Raw genomic sequence first — 23,174 nt, 5'->3', positions numbered from 1 at the left:
AAGATGGCGCTTTATAAAATATAATACAACATAATATTATTAATTATTATCATGGTTAGTAACTTGTACGATAAATTTAATACAATTATTAACTAATTATTATTTGTTCTTAATTGATATATAATGATTATTACCTAGGTATTTCATACATTTCTGATGTTGTGGCACAATCACTTCGCTTTTGTAACCAAAAATAACAATCGAAAGCAACAGACTTTGTGGTAGCAACTTAAGTTTAAAACTTTCCAAGCTTCAAAATAAAATTTCGAACCTGAAAGACAAAGTAATTTATTGTAGCTTAATAATAATCAATGAAAAACATCTTTATCTATAAAGTAGAAAATTTCTAGTAATTTTGGTGCGAAATAAAGATATTTTGAAACTTCTATTATTTACATATATGAAAAAGATTCATTCATTTTTATTAATCATTTGGACCGATTCATTAAATTCATCTAATTGTTTTAGTAAAGACATACCTTAAAAAACGTTGGGGTCAAAAGATATCTTGTGGACTCAGATTTAAATAAAAGTTCAAGTGTTTGCTAGAAAATCTCATCATACAACTATTTAATTTTGTACGTAAAATTAAACGTCTTGCATAATCAGTTTAAAAGAGCATGTTAAAATCATTGAAATTTCTTACGCAACCCCTCTCCTCTCTAAATACTGCTTTAACCTAATCATTTTGTGGAATACTGTTTGTTTTGAATTTCGCGCAAAGCTACTCGAGAGGGAAGGCAGCTAGTCATCACCACCCACCGCCAACTCTTGGGCTACTCTTTTACCAACAAATAGTGGGATTGACCGTCACATTATAACGCTCCCACGGCTGAAAGGGCGAGCATATTTGGTGCGACCGGGATTACGAGTCGAACGCCTTAACACGCTTGGCCATGCTGGGAAGTTGTAGAATATAATAAACATACCAAAATAATCTAGTAGTCACATTGTATTACTTTATTCATATGCTGTAATACTATAACATGTCTGATTTGTGAAAAGTAAGTAAGATGTTTAGAATAATATTTAAAAATATTCATTAAAAATTATGTAACATAAAAACCGGGTATGTGCAGTTATGTGCTTTATATAAACACTTCGATTTCAATTCGTATTCTTTATTACAACGTATTGTACAAATGATAAATTGATCATTTATTTATAATTATAAATTATCTGTGACTCCTACATAAGTATCACCTATATATTTCCATACTTACTTCTAATATGTATATCATACAGAGATTTTGGAAAGTGGTGTGTTGCCAAAGAATACAACTTTTCGAAGAAAGCAGTCTTCAACTTTCTCCATGAAATACCTCAATCCAGTTCGTGCCAAAGTCCTCATCTGTAAAGCGAAGACTGTGGTTATATGTTAATCATGTTAATTAATCTTGGTATATCTTTTAATCAAGTAGATTTCCAGTGGTACAACGTATGTCTGCGAACTCACATTAGAAAAAACGTTTGGATACACGTGATGAGTAAAGCACAGATAGCCCAATATGTAACTATAAATAAACAAACCTGATCAAGTAAGTATTGCAAACAAACATCAGTTGCTCAGTTAGCAATTTTTCAACACTATTAAAAATTCACTAAGTAAATAAAAAATGTGTCATAAATTTTTAATGCGTCTTGTTTTAAGGGTATTCTTTTGAAGTTTTAAGAAAATTGTATGAATGCTTCAACAAACCTATATTGGGATTGATGTCAGATTATTATTAGTTAGATACTGAGAGTCAAAATTAGAGCTCAACTGTAACTCTCATCCTTAAATGGTATTTCTGAAGTGCTGTAGGCATAGCATCAGTCCTGGATTAACCATTAAGCAAAATAAGCACGTGCTTAAGGCACCACGGGAACGGGAGCACCACAGAATTTTTCCCACAGCGATCATGCCCTTAACTCCTTCACTGCCACACTCAACTTTAGTCGATTTTTTTGTAATTGTTCTTATCTGCCGTATTCGACTCTACTCTGCATTGTTACAAAAAATATTTTATTTGGCTTGGTGAGTGACTAAAATTTCGAGAAACTACAAAACTGTGCATCTGAAGTAAGAAGTCATTAATTTGCGAATTATTACTCTAAAGAGCAGTACAAAATGTTAATAAAACTTCAGGTAAAAAATGATCGTATATATTATTATGACTTTTAACCGAGAATATGAAATATTTTTCTCAATCATTCTTTCTGTTGTGGCTATTTATAACAAATTATAGGCAGTGGAACTGTTTTGTTTTATCTTTAACTACTTTATTCAGTCACATCTACAGAAAAATAGTATAATGCCACATTATATAAGTAAAAACGGCTGGTATGGATAGAGAAAGCACTATGTAGAGGAGCGAACAACGTTTCGACCTTCTTCGGTCTCGTCAGGTTCTCTACCCATACCAGTCGTTTTCATTTGTATAATTTTCTCTACAAGTGGGTTTTCCTCGTAATCATGGATAAGTATAATACCACAGTACACAAGTAAAACGAAATGGTGACAGATGTACTCGGAGACGTGGCTAGTTTTATGTTGTTCTCAGCAACTGATTTTGTACATTATATCCGAGTTATTGTCTCGTTTGTTTTAGTTTTATTTGCGTTAATATTGAATTATTTATGTGTGTTTTCTAATATTTTTATGAGTGCGTTTCTTACTGAGGCTTTTCTGAGCTGTAATTTTTTTTGGCTTCAAACACCTTGTTGTAAAAAAATATCCTTTGTGTGCGAGTACATCTTTAGAAATTTATCATGCCAAGAAAACATTTAGAAAGGAATGATACTGTAGCAATGCCACCGTTCATAGATTGCTTGTAACCTACAAAAGTATTTGGGCATGTATGTCATTATGTAATAATATAAACAGATCTGAAGCTAAGATTTCCTTAGGGATAAATACAAGGGTGCCAGGTCTTAAATGTGATTTAAGACGTGGCTCCCTTGTTTTTATCCCCATTCATAAATAGCCAATAAAATTTTGTAAAATATGCTATTTTTAGATAATTATATTCTCTTTACTTCTTCCATGGTCCTATCCTGACGACATAATGCCCCGATCCGACCCTCTGGTGATATTTTTTATGAGCCGAAAGAACAATTCCAAAACTGAAACACAGATACAACGACGGCAAACTTTAAAGTGTAATTCAACTATTTTGTGACTATAAATTCAGATCACTTTGTTTCGAATTTCGCGCAAAGCAACACAAGGGCTATATTCGCTAGCCGTCCCTAATTTAGCAGTATAAGACTAGAGGAAAGGCAGATAGTCATCACCTTCCACCGTCAACTCTTGAGCTACTCTTTCACCAACTAATAGTGGGATTGACCGTCACATTATAATGCCCCCACGGCTGAAAGGGCGAGCATATTTGGTGCGAAAGGGATTCGAACCCGCAACCCTCAGATTACAAGTCGAACGCCTGAACCCACCTGGCCATGCCGAGTTAAATTCAGATCAGTATGTATTCTATTACATTTCTGAAAAGCTGGGAAAACAATTGACTGCTCAGAGCAGTCCAAAGGCGATAATGCGACCTTTTAGGTCAAAATGCGTAAGATTTTGACATGTGCGACAACATGATTTTTAACGTCGTTGTGTATACACAATACCCTATACTACTAGTAGTAGTGCAGTACTGTGGCACCGTGGGCATACAAAGATACTGTAAAGAACCGTCAAATCAACAAAATCAATTTAGGATTGTCTGAAAAAGTGCATGAATTGAACAAGTTCATGTGAGCGAAATTAGTACTGAGTACTAGGCGTAACGTTAGCGGCCTCAGTTACAATGTATTAGCATTAGGCCTAACGTTAGTGTTATCTGAGAACTGAGTGACAATAACATTAAGCCTACATACTGTAACTTGCTTAGTGTAAGTACTACTGCAGCCTGTAATAATGAAGTGGACTATTCCCATTGTAAGGCCGTCGTTTTGAATTTGCCTTCGCATCCAGATAAAGTTTCAGACACATGCCTATTTTGTTGACGAATGGTTTGTTGGCTCATCTAAAGTCCCCAGGTCAAAACTGAACTCAAAGTTGAGATTACAACTCATTCTTCAGATATTTGATTACAATTAAGGTACTCTAGCCTAGGCCTAACCCAGGATTTAATAGTTTAATGTGCAGTTCAATTTACAATTGATTATATGTTATGTGTGTGTACCAGTACAGAATGCTCACTGTGTATATAGGCTACTACAGTATGTGTTCTTGATCACAAACTGTTTTGGAATACTTTTTGGTTCACAATGGATTTGTATATTACCACTGACACTGCTTCTTGCATACAGATACCATAGCAACAACCTTTGCAATGACTGAAAACTAATTATCCTAAAATGGATTAAAGCCAGTCCCTAATGGTTTTCAACCAATCAGAATGCAGCAACTTATTAAAGGTATTTATTAATTCATGTTTATGTGCTGATGGACCTAGGTTCTAGGATAACTTTCTGACAATCTTTGTCTAAATGTAGATCTAGAGTTTAGTATGTTTGACAGGTCTTACCAACGTTTTTTCTTTATGAATTTCAGTGTTTTTTATTTTTGTTTCTGCATTTTTAAGATTGCAAGATGAAACGTCTTCAATTAAATTGTGCATGAAAGAGAAAACTGCAAAAAAGAACCAATAAAAGACTTTAGATTTAGTGACCAAGACTGAAAAGCTGATTAATTTTTTCGCTCAACTTACACAACGTGATTTTCTAAATCCAAACCCATCTCCGCTGTCAGAAGTTACTTGTACAGCATCCAACTCTGACAAGATTGAAGTTGAACCAAGCTCCACACCTACAAGTACCACTTTGCCCACTTTGTTGAGGTGTCACAGGCTGGCTCAATTGGCACAAGTCTGACAACTGATCTCACTTTGCCTGTAAATTCCCCTGATATCTCTAGTGTTAATGTTGATGCAATTTGCTGTACAGGACAGTCTGAAGTTGAAATAATTGCTGAAATTGAAAATATACTGGACTATAATAAAATGCTTCAGTCTACAAAAGATGAAGAAACTAAAGCAAAAGATCCAGGGTTGTGGCTCGATTTCTCTACCGATTATGTGGCTTATTGGATTGCTTGTGGACCCACTGACTATCAACACCACAACAGGCCATTTGGCAAATCTTGCCGGACTTTCAATAGTGGCAAACCAACGAGACACTGTTCGCAAAACATGATCATCATGAAAGAAGCACTACTCACCGAGAGTCTATGCAAACATACTTAACTCGCAGACAAGGTTTAGGCTTGCGACAAGAGTTGTAAAACCAAATTAAAGAAGAGTGCAATTACTGGAAACATGTCTTGGAGCATGTAATAGCTGTTATTCGTACGTTAGCTGAACGTGACCTGGCTTTTCGAAGAGCAGATGAAAAATTTGATTCACTGCAGAATAGGAATTGTTTAGGGCTGCTTGAGTTCATAAGTCAGTTTGATCCATTTTTAGCAGGGCACATTTCAAAATATGAAAATTCTGGAAAAGGAAATCCTTCTCACTTGTCCAAAACCACCTGTAAAAAACTCATTGAACCAATGGCTCAGAAGGTCCACTCCTTCATTGTTGATGAAGTAAATTCTTCTGGTTATTTTAGCTTGTCAGTTGACTCGACGCCAGATCTATCACATATAGATCAGTTAGGTGTTACTTCGATACTTAAGAGATGGTTAGCCTATTGAACACTTTTCAACCTTTCTGGAACTGAAAAGCCTGACCAGTGAGGAAATAACAAACCAGGTATTGCAGCACTTTGGTGAAATTTGCAAACTCAGTTTTCAAACTGTAGGGGTCAGTCTTACCACAATGCTGCTAACATGTCTGGGCGTTATAAGGGGTGTGCAGCAAAAGATTTTAGAGGGAAATAAGTTTGCCATATATGTGCCCTGTGCAGTCCATACACTAAATCAGGTCGGCCGAAGTGCTGTTGACTGCTGTTAAGTGGCAGTTATTTTTCTCTCTACAATGCATTTGCTCTGTACAATTTTTTTTTCAGCCACAATCAGTCTGTGAAAAATTCTTAAAGCTTATCTTGGAAATTAAAGTGTATTAAAATTTCTCTGTGATACCAGATGGGAGGCACATGCTATGGCAACAACTGAAATTTTAAAGTTTTTCTTTAATATTTTGGAAGTTTTAGAATGTCTAGTTGAAGAACAGTCACAAAAGGGAGACACTAGAAGAGAAACACAATATTACAAATAAGATGAAAGAGTTAGAGTTTGTTTTAATGTTGATCATATGGGATGAGATTTTGCAAAAGTTTCATAAAGCAAGTCAAGTTCTGCAAAATGAGGATGTAAACTTAAAAAAACAACACCTGTGCAGATCTGTACGGGTCATTAGCTGACCAACGATGCATCTTAATGGATGACTTTGAGAGATTTGAAGCAGTTGCAAAGGAAATGCTACCAGATGTTGATTACAATGCAGCTCAAATTCGCAAACATGTCAGAGAGAAGATACTCAATGATGGAGATGCACAAGAATCTAGATCTGAATGCCAGAGATAAATTTCGTATCATCACCTTTTACACAATTATTGAAACACTAGAAACCCAGATGAGAAGAAGAGGAGAGATGTACAAACATTTTTTTTTTTTCTTAATTGATGCGCCAAATGATGTCACTTCATCTGCTGAAACTGAAAGGTACTCTCAGTGTTCCCAAAAACTAATTGATGCTTATCCAGAGGACTTGGACACTAATCTCTCTGCCGAACTTCAGCAGTTTCACTCGTATATGCGCCATAAATTAAGTGCAACAAAAACTGTAAAAACCGGATTCAGTCATGCTGAACTTTATAAAATAATTTCAAAAGACAAAATTGAGTGTGCGTTTCCAAACGTAGACATTGCATTGCGTATATTTTTAACATTAATGGTCGCAAATTGCACAGCTGAGCGTTTATTTTCTCAACTCAAGCATAATAAAAATCCCAACAGACAAAACAGACTGGATGCCTTGTCTCTGCTAAGTACAGAAACAAATTTTTTACGCCAAATTAGTTTTGATGACTTGATCAAAGTCTTTGCTATTAAAAAATATAGAAGAAAACGTTTAAACATTTAAATAAATATTAATGTATAAGCAAATAATTTGCTTATAGGATTTTAAGTTCAAAGTGAGAATTGTTTGAATAAAAGGCCTCAGTCATTGATTGATTTTGTTCCATGCCCAATCTGTTACATACATAAAATAAAAAGTTTTTATTTAATGTAGTTGTGGGGTTTGACCTGGAAGAAAACTGAAGAAGGGTTATAAATTTTCAAAATGTTATTTCACTTTCAGTACTTATTGAGTCTTAATGTCTTGTCAGTTAAGCACTAGAAGAGCCGAGGGCACCATTGTCGGGCTGTGCTTAGGGCATCTGTTGCCCTTAACCCGGCCCTATATGGCATTGACATTGACATCGCCCATACACCAAAAGTGAGATACGATTATTTTTCTTTTTACTTTTTAAGCAAAAAACAGTAAATTTTGACATTTCGAACTTCTTTCCTTGAGTGTTTACTGCTCTGCGGTGGTTCGTTCTGACGATTTAAAAACTAAATGACAATTTTCAATACCTGTGGGGAGCGCAGAAAAGAAAGTCCATTTTGAGGCTTTATTGCATAAAAAAACAACAAACAAACAAACAGAATGGTGTTTGACTTCCCTTAACCGCTTAACCTGTTACTAAGCTAGCATATTCTAGTTGTGTCCCAACTTTTCAAATTCCTAGTCAAATCACGTTTCAAGTTCGCGTCCTAACTGGTTAATGGAGAATGAAACTTGATGCACTGACACGATGTAGGGCCTGGCATGGCCAAGCGTGTTGAGGCGTTCCACTCGTAATCCGAGGATCGCGGGTTCGAATCCCGGTCGCACCAAACATGCTCGCCCTCCCAGCCGTGAGGGCGATATAATGTGACGGTCAATCTCACTATTCGTTGGTAAAAGAGTAGCCCAAGAGTTGGCGGTGGTTGGTGATGACTAGCTGCCTTCAATCTAGTATTACACTACAAAATTAGGGACAGCTAGCGCAGATAGCCTTAGAGTAGCTTTGCGCGAAATTCAAAAACAAAAACAAAACAAGCAAACTGACACGATGTGACAGAGATATCCATGGAAACGGCTGAAGAGAAAATAGCTGAAAAATTATGTGTGTTGGTGTTTATCCATTACAATTAAAATAATTCCTTATTTTTTTTGTTTGTGGGAATTGCACAAAGCTACTGAGGGCTATCTGTTTATCCATTACAATTAAAATAATTCCTTATTAGAATCGTGTAATGCATTATCTCATTTGCTGAAATTCAAGGTATTATTTCATTTTGTTAAATGTGAATAGTTTTTCGTGGAGCTAAATTTAAATAAAATAGGCCTGTTTGTTTGAAGTTCAGCACAAAGGTACGCAATAGGATATCTACGTTTTACCCACCACGGGTATCAAAACCCGATTTCTAATACTGCAAGTCCGTAGACATATCACTGTTCCACTGGAGGCAGTAAAGTAGGGATTTTTCAGGTCCAAAGAACAGGGAATGGGTTCTTAGATTGTATATAATATGTATATCTTTTGAGTTGCATTTTACTCACTACAGTGAACCAATATTTATACAAGATTTTAAGAGTATGCAGTATCGATGCAACTAATTTATTCGTATGAGTTAATTAATGGACAAACTGATTACAACAGTGATATAGGGTAACTGATGAGGGGTGAAATATCCGGAATTCGGTATTGTTCAGTGTTTGCTTGTTTTTGAATTTCGGGCAAAGATACACGAGGGCTATCTGCGCTAGCCGTCCATGATTTTGCAGTGTAAGACTAGAAGGAAGGCAGCTAGTCATCACCACCCACCGCCAACTCTTGGGCTACTCTTTAACCAACGAATTTAACCGTAACATTATAACGCCCCCATGGCTGAAGTGGCGAGCATGTTTGGTGCGACCGGGATTCGAACCTGCGACCTAGAATTACGAGTCGAACGCCTTAACACATGCCAGGCCTCGTGATGACGAAAAACCTCCTTGAAGTACAAATGTATCTCACGCGGTGTGGGTATTAAAACTTTTATTAAAATAAAGTAGAGAACAGCGTTTTGATCTTCTTAAGTTAACCTGAAGAGGACCTACGAGAGAGCTATCTGCGCTAGCCGTCCCTAATTTTGCAGTGTAAGACTAGTCAACGCTTCGACTACTCTTTTACCAACAAATAGTGAGATTGACCATACCATTATAACGCCCCCACGGCTAAAAGGATGAGCATGTTTGGCGTAACGGGGATTTGAACCCGCGACCCTCGGATCACGAGTCGAGTACCTTAACCACCAAGCTGTCAATGTTCTTATCACCAGTGATAGCAGCTGTTAATGCTTTTTCCAGATCTCTCATTTATACTTGTGGATGCAGCAGTACGCTTACAATGTAGATACATTATGTTTACCTATATAACAGGAATTTTTGCTGTTTTATAAATATGAACTTTAAAACTTCCCCAATTAAAGTTTCAGATAATGTTTATGTATATATAAAAGCACCATATGATAATATTCCTTTTAAAGCGTTGAACTGTGCGGTTGGCATCTCTCTATTATTAAGAACAAAACCTACACAATGGAAGATCTTTGCTATGCCCACAGTGAGTATCGAAACCTAGTTTCTAGCGTTATAAGCCCTCTGAGTTACAACTATAGATTTGTGATTTAATTAATATTATCGTGATAGCTTGGACCCCGAATAACTCGTCTTAAGGTGATCCATTCGGGCCCGCCCTGACGTCTTGATTTTTATGTATGCTCTGACAGATATCGAGTCATACAATGTTCTATGGTAGGTAGACTGGCAATTTATATTGCGCCGAAAGGAAAAGTACGTATTAAACAATAATATAAATTGTTTTCTTAGATTTTTCCCACCATTAATAATAATAGGAACTAGTTAGAGTTTCCGTGTCCTGTACGGAAGTTACGTTAATTCACGATTAATGAAAGGTTATCTTAGGCCATGAAAAGTTGCTTCTATTATATGTTATTGTAAATTGAATAAAAAACAAAAGCAAACATAATCATGAAAAACCGAAAAATTAAAATTTGTATGTCTCTCCACGAACCCAATGAACCTCCATACCAAATATGGTGAAGACCAGTCGTTAGGGGGTAAAGTAGTGGCAAAAACGCCCATAAAAACTGCAAAATTGAAAATTTATGTACACATAAACAAACCAATGTTTGGTAGCATCAACCACATACAAAGTTTTAACCAAATAGTAGGATTCAGCAGAGTAACATAACTTGAATTTTAATTATATCAATCCATAGACCAGCATGCTGACCTCTGAGCCATGTCTAACCTTAAATACATCAGTATTTTATAAGGCCAGTGTAGTTCAAATAATACAAGTGTGGTGATGTTTAATGTTGAACATGGTGTATCATACAATTACAGCCTACAAAATCTGATCAAATTAGATTTAACTTTTGAGTTCCGACATTACTATTGGCAATACTGGTTTATTAAGTTAATGTTTCTAACTGAGCTAGGTTTCTCTAATATCTTTGATGTGGTATACGATACCAAACCATTGAATTTATTAGCATGCTAGTTTGCCAGTTTTTGTTTCTTCTCAAACATGGATGCCAAAGGTTTACTAGTTGTAGTTAAGTGCATAACATGTGTGCAACAGTTGTAACACATGAAGGTTTCATATTTTATTACTTTACAGTGTTAAATATTAGTGTATTTTAATTATGGACAAAAATACAGTACCACATAGTAATAATATTAATTAAATCTTTATTAATTTGTTTTTATCCAATCCTAAATCTGTACATTAATATCAGAGAACTATTAGTCAATGTTTTAATTTCTACATATCAACCCAAAAAATCTTTTTTACCATCTATTTTAAACACATCCACAATAATCCAAGTCTATTTCTTTCTGAAAATGTAAATGTTTCTCAAATCATGATTTACCGAACTTCTTCTGATACTGACTTAGAGCTGTTTTTAACTACAAATTAACGTGGGTTACAACATCATCTTAAAACGTACAGCGTAGGCACCTTTCGTGGCTTTTATCAATCTTTTTAAAACAGGCAAATGAATAATAATTTAACTTGTTTTAAGTCCTTTTATTTCACTGTTTTGTAGTTATGAAACTAGAAACAAGATAAAAGCAAATAAGGATCTAAAGATTGGTAAGATGAGTCTATCTACATTCATCGATCACAAAATCAAACGGGTCTGTTTTCTTCTTAGTTTTCTAAGACATCCTCTCATTTCATTTATTTACAAACCACTGCTTAAGATAAACTTGGGCTACTCTGGACCTCCTCTCTAAAAAGAAAACAAATTTCTTGCTTAAAAATAAAAATAAATAGGTTAATACTTAATTTGCTTTAACAAAAGTGTAGTTAAAATAAGAAGGAATTAACATACAAAACAAAGATGTGCTTTACACATTTGTTTCTAAGGTTTTTAACTTTTAAACTGTTTATATATTTTTTTCAAGTCATTTATGTTTCATACTGAAAGTTTCACACTTGTTGCTGTGGTTTCTTTTCCTTTGATGTTCTAATCATGTCCTTAATGTCTACATATTGTTTTTGATAGTTATTTTATTTAGCTACATTTCTAATTTTGTTCATGTTGCTTAATGTTGTTTGTTTGTTGAATTTTGCACAAAGCCACACAAGGGCTAACTGTGCTAGCCATCCCTAATTTAGCAGTGTAAAACTACAAGGTGGCCCGTAAGTCCCTACCCATCCATATGTTATTATGTTATATTCAATTATGCATGTATTATAAATTTGTTTCTTTTTTTTTCTTCAGAGAAATATGGCCAATGTAAGCCCATTTACACTTGAAGAGCGTATTGTGACAAGTAAGTGGGTACATGAAATGAGGGACAGCACACAGATACACTGGATACATAAGATATATGGATGGGTAGGGACATACGGGCCACCCTGTAGAGGGAAGGCAGCTAGTCATTACCACCCTTTGCTAAATCTTGGGCTACTGTTTTACCAACAGTTGGATTGACTGAAAAGACAAGCACATTTGGTGTGACGTGGATTCAAACCCTAAGATTATGAATCTAGAGCTCTAACCACCTGGCCATGCCATACCCTTCACATTATGTTATTAATAATCTTAAAAACAAACATGACATTATTTTACTATGTTTAGCAGTAGTAGAAAAATATCTAATATTCAAACTTTTTTACACATCATTAGGGCCAAATTAACAAAATTTCTCTCATACTTTTTTTCTTCCCTTCAGCACTTGATATGCTTAATTACAATTTTAATTTAAATAGGAAGTATTTAACACCGAAAAAAACTTCCGTGATTAAAATAGATCTATATATATTTTAAGTTGTTGTTGTTGTTTTTGAATTAAGCACAAAGCTACTCAATGAGCTATCTGTGCTCTGCCCACCACGGGTATCAAAACCCGGATTTTAGCGTCGTAAGTCCACAGACATCCTGCTGAGCCACTGGGGGGCATAATATTTTTAAATTGGAAAGCCTTTATATCAACATATTAGCCCTTCTGTGAAAAATAAAAACTTCAAAATTTGCTATTACATTTTTTTTTTCTATAATTGATACTTGAAAACATTTACACTTGTTCAAACAAACTTATAAAAACTCTTACAAAACATTTCAGTCTGTACATGATGGCTTTACTAGTGAAACCATGGTGCCTTGTTATTTCTTTCCAGTTAGTTAATGTAATTAGCACAGTAATTCTTGTGATGGATTTCATTTTGATTGTTGTTTAACCACATTACGTTTCACTTCGTTTCCAATCTCTGTTAAATGAATTTTTTAAAATTTTTATTCAACGATACTTGTCAATTTGAAAGTTACAAATGAAGTTTAAATCATTTGTATAACAAACATCACACCTATTCATGGATTTATTTTACCAATTTTGATTATTCTAGAATTACCCTATAATATTTTAAAATGATTACTCCCCTCATAGTAATATTTTTACATACAGTACACAATAAATATGATAGCAGTAAGTCAGTTTGTGTAATGTCAGTAAGCAGATATACCTCTATATATTCCAGTTCTAGCTGAGAGATTTCTTGTCTTGCATATCTTCGTGGAAGCTCAGATTCTTCAATACCCGTACCCGGAAGAGATAAAGTAGACGGTCGAACAGAACTTGGCTGGGAAAAACTTCCTTCTGGTGAGAAACTTTTCAGTGGATTGTGTTCTGTGGCAAGACCAGAAACTGGAAACATGATTGGTATGGAAATCTATTCTGGATTTTACAGCTCTAATGTAACTATGGGAAGCTAATTATACATAGCTATGTTAACTTGTAATCACAAGTTCATTAAATTATTTATAATCTACATACGTGTAAGGTACAAGACAAAAGCTGAGGAGTAATATTACTGCAGTGTAATATTTTAAAATATTTTCTAATAATATTAATATACAATGTAACATTATGGTTACTGCTATATTACTTTATCTGATAAAGTAATATTTCAGTAAATATATAATTGAAGGTTCATGATACACCAAAACCATACAAACTTATTCCACAGACATATAATAAAGAACTCTAGCCTCAGAGCCATACTTAAAACTGATAACAATGGGGAATTTATATGTGGTGTAGAACACAGAGCAAAAGAGTTTTAACCATGACACAGTGGCTCATCTAACTGCTCTGGGTTTTTTTGTTGTTGTTTTATTAATTCCAAACTTTTAACTCATAACTGCATCTCTTGCCCAATTTGAGATATAATTACAGTCATGACTATTAAGGATTCCATCTTGATTGGATATGATTCTGTTCACTGGCATAATAAAAACATATTTAATCCCAACTGTTGCTTCTCAAGCTGAAAATCATGACAATATTACTATTACGAATAATAAATAACAATGTCAAACAATTGCTTCTGAGAAAACATGAATTAAAAAAAAAAAGACACTTTCTTAAGTGCTTACTACTGCCGGTTTCTGTTTATAATTTTTTCTAATATCATATATTTTGCTCTTACAACAAATACAAAAGTTACATATATTAATTGCTTGTCAAAGGTAATGTTACAATATTAGTATGCTATTTTATTTCGTAGAAACATTACAACCCTTAAAGATTAATACTGTTACAAAATAAGTTAGCAATTATAATGAAATAAACTTATAATATTAAATGATAGAAATGATTCAAAAACATCAATTATATTTTAAATAAAAGTTTATTTAGGTTCTTTCAATAACAAGCTTACTATAAAATTATTAGTTGACAGAGATATAGATTATATGTTAATAGCTGTTATTGACACTTATCTGGTGATAAGTATTAAAGTACACTATCACACGACATACATATAATGTTATTTACAAAAGAGTGTTAATTTTTTACCACCACAGAAAATTTATCAATACATTGTAGTAACATTATAATAAAGTTTCAGTGTAAATTACGCATGACCATACAGCCATCCACCCTCAGTAATATCTTTATATTTTTTGCAAAATAGATAGTTTGTACAAATTAGTTTGACAATGTCACCAGCATTTGAAAATACAGTGGAACCCCTCTAATCAGTCCAGACTGTCTCAGTCCCAAAGATGGCTGCTTTACAGGGGTTCCACTGTATCCTAGTGTTCTGGAATGTCAAGAAATCTTTGCTAGCAAGCTTAAAAGTGGATTTAAATGCAAAGGGTTTTTCACACTTTTTTAAACAGCTGGAATATCTACTAGTTTCTAATCATATACCTTTTATGCTGCATATTGTGTATATTTTTACCTCACTCACAATGCACTGTTTAAGTAGGTCTCGTCCTCAGGAACAGTTCTCCCAACAATTTCTAACTCCTTACTATAAATAACTTAGATTATTTATTTAATATCTGTAGCAAGCTTACACTTTTGGAAAAAAAAAAAAGCCGTTTGTCATATTTAAATGGATTTTTCAGAATGTTTTTGGACACCTCCCGAGTTCTAACCATATTATAGCTTCACTAAAACATGTCTATTCTAATAACATCTTAAAATATGTATACTTAGAACTCACCACAACTATCAACTGAAACAAGTCTATTTTAATAACATCTTAAAATATGTATACTTAGAACTCACCACATATATCAACTGAAACAAGTCTATTTTAATAACATCTTAAAATATGTATACTTAGAACTCACCACAACTATCAACTGAAACAAGTCTATTTTAATAACATCTTAAAATATGTATACTTAGAACTCACCACAACTATCAACTGAAACAAGTCTATTCTAATAACATTTTAAAATATGAATACTTAGAACTCACCACAACTATCAACTGAAACAAGTCTATTTTAATAACATCTTAAAATATGTATACTTAGAACTCACCACAACTATCAACTGAAACAAGTCTATTTTAATAACATCTTAAAATATGTATACTTAGAACTCACCACAACTATCAACTGAAACAAGTCTATTTTAATAACATCTTAAAATATGTACACTTAGAACTCACCACAACTATCAACTGAAACAAGTCTATTCTAATAACATCTTAAAATATGTATACTTAGAACTCACCAAAACTATCTGTTTTCCCCTTTTCTGAATTTTATTAGAGGTAGATGGGGTTTCACAACCTATATATAAAAAAAACCAGAAAAAAAAACATACATATATATGTTTACATATCTTTCAAAAGGTCCACCTCTGAAAAAATGATCAGGTTAAAGGGTATCATATCTATGTGTTAAATTGATGTTTAAAATGTTTTTTGAATTTTGCACAAAGCTACACAAGGGCTATTTGCACTAGCCATTCCTAATTTAGCAGTGTAAGTTCAGAGGGAAGGCAGCTAGTCATCACTACCTACCATCAAATCTTGGGCTACTCTTTTACCAATGAATAGTGGGATTGACCGTCACATTATAACGCCCCCACGGCTGAAAGGGCGAGCATGTTTGGCGCGATAGGGATGCGAACCCACCACCCTCACATTATTAGTCACACACCTTAACACACTTGGCCATGCCCGGCCAGCTTTCAAATAGACCCTTCTAGTGAGAACAGGAATTTTTTAAGAGTTTCATTTTTATTGAGATCAGTCACACTAAGACATTCTAAAAGTGGTAGATTATTATCAAGTTTCACACTCATAGCTCTGCTTGAAAGATATATTTGTTAATGAACTAATCTTCAGTGCTATGTTTCAAACATCATAGATATCAGGTTTCCCTTCATGGATTATTAGATATTTGCCAAGCCAATTTTAAGTGGTTTAACACTGAGGTAACTGTAAAAATAGTACACCATTCATTTTTATAGAAGGTCAAAGAAAAGGTAAATTAGCCACTCTTTTTAGGCTAATGGACAGTGGATAAATACTCACTCGGTGATTAGATAATTACTTATGTTACATTCATTTTTTATAGAAGGTGACAAAAGTTTCCCTGGAAATTGTATGTTTTAATATTTTACTTTTGTATTGTGAAATATGAGAGCCAGATAAAACAAGTTTTGGAAAATCTAATTAAATATAATGTCAGTAGTGGAAGATAAATAGATTTACTAAAGGCTAATCTTTCCTTACTAATTCTTTTAACCTTTTTTGAGGATATTGCCTGTTGTATAAATAATGGAAAGTGATTGGAATTAGTGAACTTAGGTTTTCAAAACTTTCTTGATAAGGTACCACCATTTTGAGCCTCCCAAAATGAGCCAAGCCTCCAAATATTGTTACTTACATATATTCATAAAATATTGAAAACACAATTGTCGTTGTTGCTTAACAATTAACATCAAAGAGACATAGATCTTTATAACTCAACGTCTTCATTAAGACAGAAGTATGTGTCATGCGTCCCATAGCAACGTAATGAATGCACTGAAACTCATGTGCTGTATTGCTGCTCCCTGTGTAATGCCATTCTATCTTGAGCTTTGACGAAGATTAGACAACCACGTTGATTTCAAGTTACAACAGATCATCAGGGATTTTACTTGATAAACTAAAGGTTTAACAGGTATTTACCCATTAATTTCATTTATCTTTTATTGAAAAGTAAAACATAGTATGCATGTATAAGTGTATTGTGTATAGGTCAAAACTATGAAACATTTAGCCGGTGTTGTGTCCTCTGTGAGATCATTTTGCAAAACTGTACTGATGATTATGGCATACACTTAAAATTGTGACTTGCAATCCAATTAATGTTATACTTATGATTAGATAATAACCATATTGATGGCATTTTGGAAAGCTCCTCCACAGTTTACCTCAGCCAGCCACCCCCCCCCCCCAACGAAAATATCCTGGCACCGCCAATGGGTGCCACATGAACAAAATCTGTGGGAGTTGGAGAAAAAGACAACTCAACTGGCGGCTTGGAGGATGTTTGAATGGAAGAAAGCTTTGTCACTAATACAACACTTTAAGGATAAGAGTTTGGGTTTTTGTTTTTGACATATTCACACTAATGATATTAATAGAAGTATCTATTAATAAAGTTTGCTGATAGCATTAAACTCTTGGGTATATCTGTTTCGAGATATCCAAATTGACATAGATGAATCAGTAAGTTCAATAAATATTTGGCAAATGACCTTTAATTACAACAATAATTGGAAGGTAATGCATTAGGATTACTATAATTTTATCACACTAAAAAGGTGGAAAGCTGTTCAACAGCATGACTGAAGAAAAGATTGCAGTGGATAACTCACCCAAGCCATTGAACCAATATTCTGTAAAGCCACCAGTTTTAGTGTGTACTTAAACACATACTAAGTACAAATAAAAAGAGGTATTTATCTTTCTATACAAATCTTTAATTAATTATTACTTGGAATTCTGTGAAGACTTTTGGCCTCCTCACTTCAAGAAGGATACCAACTTATTAGAAATGGTTTACAGAAGAGTCACTAGGGCAGATTCTTACTTTCAATTGAGAAACAAAGTTGGTCTTAATGAAATTGGCAAGTCTGTTGAGAGTTCAGTAGGATAAAGGCCTCAAATTTCTTTCCACTATATTCTGAAAGTAATAGGACAAGAGTGCATAAGATTTGGAACAGACAGGCTAAACCTCATCTTGGTCAGTTACTTTTCTAATAGATTTGTGGAATGAGTTGATGTAAGCAGTAGAGGAGGGCAGCACTTTATAGTAGCTTAAGAGAGGAATTGATAATTTCTGGAAATATAAAAGGTAGTTTTAAATTTTTGTTTTCTGTGGGTTGCTGTGAGAAAGGATAGACTTGGGAGAAAAATCGTCCCTTATTATCTGTATGTTACAATTTCCTGAATAAGTGAGAATTATGATCAAGTGGGAATTGCAAATACAGCTCTGCTTTATTGGAAGATGCTATGCCTCAGTTATTTATATCTCAAGTTTTTCTTCATTGATTGTTATGGACTAAATTTGGGGGCTCTTTGCTTAAGCTAAAACAATTAACTTGTAATGCTTAACATTACCAACAAGTACATGTAATAGCCACACGTTAAAGAAATTTCAAAAAATATTTTAGGCATACAACTAAAAATTGGTTCTGAGGAAGAAAATAAATAAAAATGAACACATTTTTCTTTTTAAGTATGAGTAATATTCTCAATGAGATGATTTTGAAATCTCTGAAACATTTAGCAATGTTGTCTACTACCAAAATGTTTGTCATTAAACATAAGGATATAAAACGTGCAATCTGTGCCCACAACAGGTACTGAAACCTCAATTTTAATATTATAAATTCTCAGCCTTACTCAGGAAGATAATGCAGAGCTATCTGTAGCCAGGTTTTGTTACTTGCATGTACAAACTCAGATTTTAAGTATTTTAAGATTACTACCACTTTACACAACTATTAACATACTCTTTTATTTGGAGTAATGTTTTAAATGTTTTCTGTTTTGCTATTCATATCATTGGACGATATACTTTGAAAAAATAATTTAAAAAAAATGGAGTACTGAACAAGGTTACCAAATGCCGACGATACTTGGCTTCAATTGAATTGTGATGAGTAGTAAAACAGATGTACTTGGTTCAACTAGAAGAATACTGATCAGGGAGCAGCGAAAGATAGTTATAAAAGTAAAATAAATTCGACGATATAAGAGAATAAAAGTACAAAATGCCTATTGTTATGAAAGTTTATATCAAATATTTTCCATAAATGCTAATACAAATTAAATTATCTTCACAGTATAGGTTTCCTAATATTTTACTCGAATAATGTGTAACATGGTAATGAAACAACTCATAACATACTTTCCACGACCGAGAAATGTTTGAAGCCATCCTATACAAAGATACAGATGATATTACCGATTAGGCTTACACAACAATCCTGGTACCAAATGTTCACAAGCGCTCTCTAAATTATATTTTCCAATGATACATTTTTAATTTTATAATCACGTATAAAGATGTAAAAAAAAAAAAAAATAAATTACGGATTTTAGTTTTGGGATACTTAACGTAATTTTTTTTTAAACTTAGAAAGCTATTAGTATAGTTTAAGGATACCGTGAATAAAGTAATAATTAATAAAAACAGTATTTATTTTGAGAAAACAACAACTAACAAAGCATACTTGCAGAAAATATGTAACTTTCTCACCGGTAAGCGTGAAGGCTTATAATGCTAAAAGTAGGGTTTTAATAATCATGGCGGGTACAGCAGAGACAGCCCTTTTTTTGTTTGTTCGTTTAGAATTTCGCGTGAGGTTAATCAAAGGATATCGGCACAATATCAGTAATATACCGAACTTAGATGTAAAATAATAATAAAACGTAGTAAACTTCTTGAATCAACTAAGTAAAAAACCACCTTTGAAACAGAAATGATGGAGCGTAATTGAATCTAATACTCGAACAAAATACCCTGGGCGAAGCTTGGAATTATATATATATATGTGTGATATGCAGGAATATCATATATTCTACCTTTTTCATTATATAGGATTATAACATCATTTATCTAGTTTTCATGCAGCTTTGAGATTAACGCATAATCCAGGAAACCGTTGAAATTGCTTTGTTGTGTGGAGATAGTAAATTTTAGTGAGTTTAAGAGAAAGCCTAATAGCTATGTAAATATAAATAGTTGGCCTTAAAATGAAATAAAAATTAATAGTTTAATTTATTTAAAGGATGAGATAGCCAAGATTGACCAATAGAGACCTTGTCGTCCCAAAACATTATGTTATAGTAGATTATGTCTATTCTGCTCGAAGGGATATTGGTGTAATATCAACAGTAACATCAATGTTGGAAAGGTCACCAACAGTAATATTCATTGTTGGAAAAATTGACGATGTCTGTAAGTTACATACACCGAATATTATGAGAGAATAAGGATCACAAAGTGACGCTGTCGAATGGACAAAGAAACAGCATACCCATTGAATTTAAGCATTTTACTGGTAGATCTTGAAATGACAACTTTGAAATCATCGTGTTTTATCCGTGCACATACCAATCCCGTGAGGATTTATTTATTTTTGAATTTCGCGCAAAGTAACTCGAGGGCTATCTGCGCTAGTCGTCCCTAATTTAGCAGTGTAAGACTAGAGAGAAGGCAGCTAGTCATCACCACCCACCGCCAACTCTTGGGCTACTCTTTTATCAACGAATAGTGCAATTGACCGTCACATATAACGCCCCCACGGCTAGGAGGGCAAGCATGTTTGGTGCGACCGGGATTCGAACCCGCGACCCTCGGATTACGAGTCGAACGACTTAACACGCTTGACCATGCCAGGCCCAATCCCGAGAGAGAATCAACTATAATCCTGTATGCGCAACTAAGTATATATTTTTTTTCTATTTCGTACAACAATGATTGTGTTTTTATTTTCAAATCTGTCTCATATCTTTGTCCAACTTAGTTCAGTAGTCAAAAGAAAATACATCACAAATTTTCTGCTATTAATTAAAGCGTTCTATCATGTACAAACAAATCAGTATTAGCTGAGCATACATACCACAGCTGTATTAAAATTAAGCAATTTATCGTTACAAATGGGCTAAAAAGTCAAGAGAATCTATAACACAGAAAAAAGCAGCCAACCAATCACTATAATGTTTTAACTTAAATAACATGATTGTTTTAAATTTCACGCAAAGGTACACGATGGATACCTGCGCTAGCCCTCCCTACTTTAGTAGTGTCATGACAAGAGGGAAGGTAGCTAGTTACCATCCACCGTCAAGTTTTGGGCTACTCTTACCAACAAATAGTGGGATTGACGGGCACATATTACGCAGCCACGACTGAAAGGGCGAGCATACTTGATGTGACGGGGTTTTAACCCACGATCCTCAAATTACGAGTCGAACGCCCCAACCACCTTGCCATGCCAGACATATAGTTCTTTTATGGTACCTCTCCATTTCAACAATATCTAATGCCACTACGTTTAAATCTACGTAGAATTTAAATAATAGAAGTATTAATCGTTACACATACGTTAAAAATTGTGTTGTTATACAAACAGCAAATAAACTTAACTTAGGATACTTTATGTTCTACTAAAAGTCGAATCACGACCATAACTGAAATGAGTTTGTTTGTTTTTTGGAATTTCGCACAAAGCTACACGAGGGATATCTGTGCTAGCCGTCCATAATTTAGCAGTGTAAGACTAGAGGGAAGGCAGCTAGTCATCACCACCCACCGCCAACTCTTTTACCAACGAATAGTGGGATTGACCGTCACATTATACACCCCCACGGTTGGGAGGGCGAGCATGTTTAGCGCGACGCGGGCGCGAACCTGCGACCCTCGGATTACGAGTCGCACGCCTTACGCGCTTGGCCATGCCAGGCCTAACTGAAATGAGAAGCAGTCAGTAACAAACATCAAGTTATATTTCAAACACAAAATATAAACATAAAGAAAACCACACTGACCTATATTTATTAATCACTCAATTAATGGTAATGACCTTCTAATTCTGAGGTCCAACGAAAGTGGTATTCTTTTTATTACACTCCACCTGCATCATCTTTCCAAATCTAAGATTCTCATGTTTATTCCATTTTCTTATATCGCCGAGCTACAACACATGGCCAAAAGTATGTGGACACCTGATCGTCACACCCACATGTGCTTGTTGAACATGTCATTTCAAAACCATGCGCATGAATATGGAGTTTGTCCCCCTTTGCAGCTATAACAGCCTCCACTCTTCTGGAAAGGCTTTTCACTAGATTTTGACACATGGCTGCAGAGATTCGCTCCTATTCAACCGCAAGAACATAAGTGAGGTTGGGCGAGAAGGCCTGACTTGCAATTGGCGTTCCAATTCATCCTAAAGGTGTTCGATGGGGTTGAGGTCAGGGCTCTATGCAGGCCAGTCAAGTTTCTCAACACCATTCTTGGCAAACCATGTCTTTATGGACCTCGCTTTGTGCACGGGGCATTGTCATGACAAAACAAAAAAGAGCCTTCCCCAAACTGTTGTCACTTGTCACAAAGTTGGAAGCACACAGTTCTCTGCTTTACACATAGCATTAAACTTTCGTTTATGCTGCCACACAGTTTATCAATACACAACTGTAGAAACTGTTCCAAGTATACTGCATTACTCCCATGATTATCCAAGTTGTTTAGATAAGCTAATACTGCCTCCAGGATGTCCACGGCTGCAAGTGTTCCATCAGGCTCTTTGCCATCAAGATATCAATTTACCAAATTTATTGTGTCCTTGGGAAGTACGTTTCGTTGTAAGATGAATTTCTGCCCAATGAGGAAATGGAATGTCTGTGTATGTTAGCAGTCAAGATGTCGTGAATTTTGTAATCACTGTTGGCCGAGAGGTGGTCCCAAATTACCAATTCCCTATCATTCTTCACTATAGGTGTTGTGTACTGACTGTGATGCTGTTCTTCTCTCTATATTGAACAAACTTTGATTGTTTCTTGTCAATTGAAACTTGAATTTCCCTGTGAGGCACAGAGATTAGTTTCTTTATTACACTTTTGACATATTTAAATCTTTTCCTTTGGTTTCCTCTTTTCAGCAGTAGTTTTTTTTTGAGCAATTACAAGTCCATTGAGTCTATTTCATGCTCATGTGTACCTTATTGTTTTTAAGGTTGCACTCACACCTTTATTTACAGTAACATTACTGACAAGATCTGTACTCAACACTTGATCATGTCACAAAGAATACACCAAGGTTCTATGTTT

At 34.5% G+C, this 23,174-nt stretch overlaps 1 protein-coding gene across 1 annotated transcript; it reads right to left on the bottom strand.

Moving 5' to 3' along the window:
* Window positions 1-10,758: 10,758 nt before the first annotated feature.
* On the bottom strand, window positions 10,759-19,385 carry LOC143222423 (uncharacterized). Its single transcript, XM_076448924.1, has 4 exons — window positions 19,249-19,385; window positions 15,569-15,627; window positions 13,060-13,271; window positions 10,759-11,323 (listed from the first exon to the last, which is right to left on the bottom strand). The coding sequence occupies exons 3-4, from the start codon at window positions 13,249-13,251 to the stop codon at window positions 11,306-11,308; spliced, it is 210 nt and encodes a 69-aa protein (XP_076305039.1). The 5' UTR covers window positions 13,252-13,271; window positions 15,569-15,627; window positions 19,249-19,385; the 3' UTR covers window positions 10,759-11,305.
* Window positions 19,386-23,174: the final 3,789 nt, after the last annotated feature.

The sequence above is a fragment of the Tachypleus tridentatus genome, chromosome 8 (genome assembly GCF_004210375.1).
Source record: "Tachypleus tridentatus isolate NWPU-2018 chromosome 8, ASM421037v1, whole genome shotgun sequence".
Classification (NCBI taxonomy): Eukaryota; Metazoa; Arthropoda; class Merostomata; order Xiphosura; family Limulidae; genus Tachypleus; species Tachypleus tridentatus.
Note: the sequence above shows the minus strand (reverse complement) of the source record. Positions and strands in the feature narration are given on the sequence as shown.

Excerpts from the sequence above, each read along its gene's own strand:
- LOC143222423 (XM_076448924.1), bottom strand. The coding sequence starts at position 13,251 with ATGTTTCCAGTTTCTGGTCTTGCCACAGAACACAATCCACTGAAAAGT.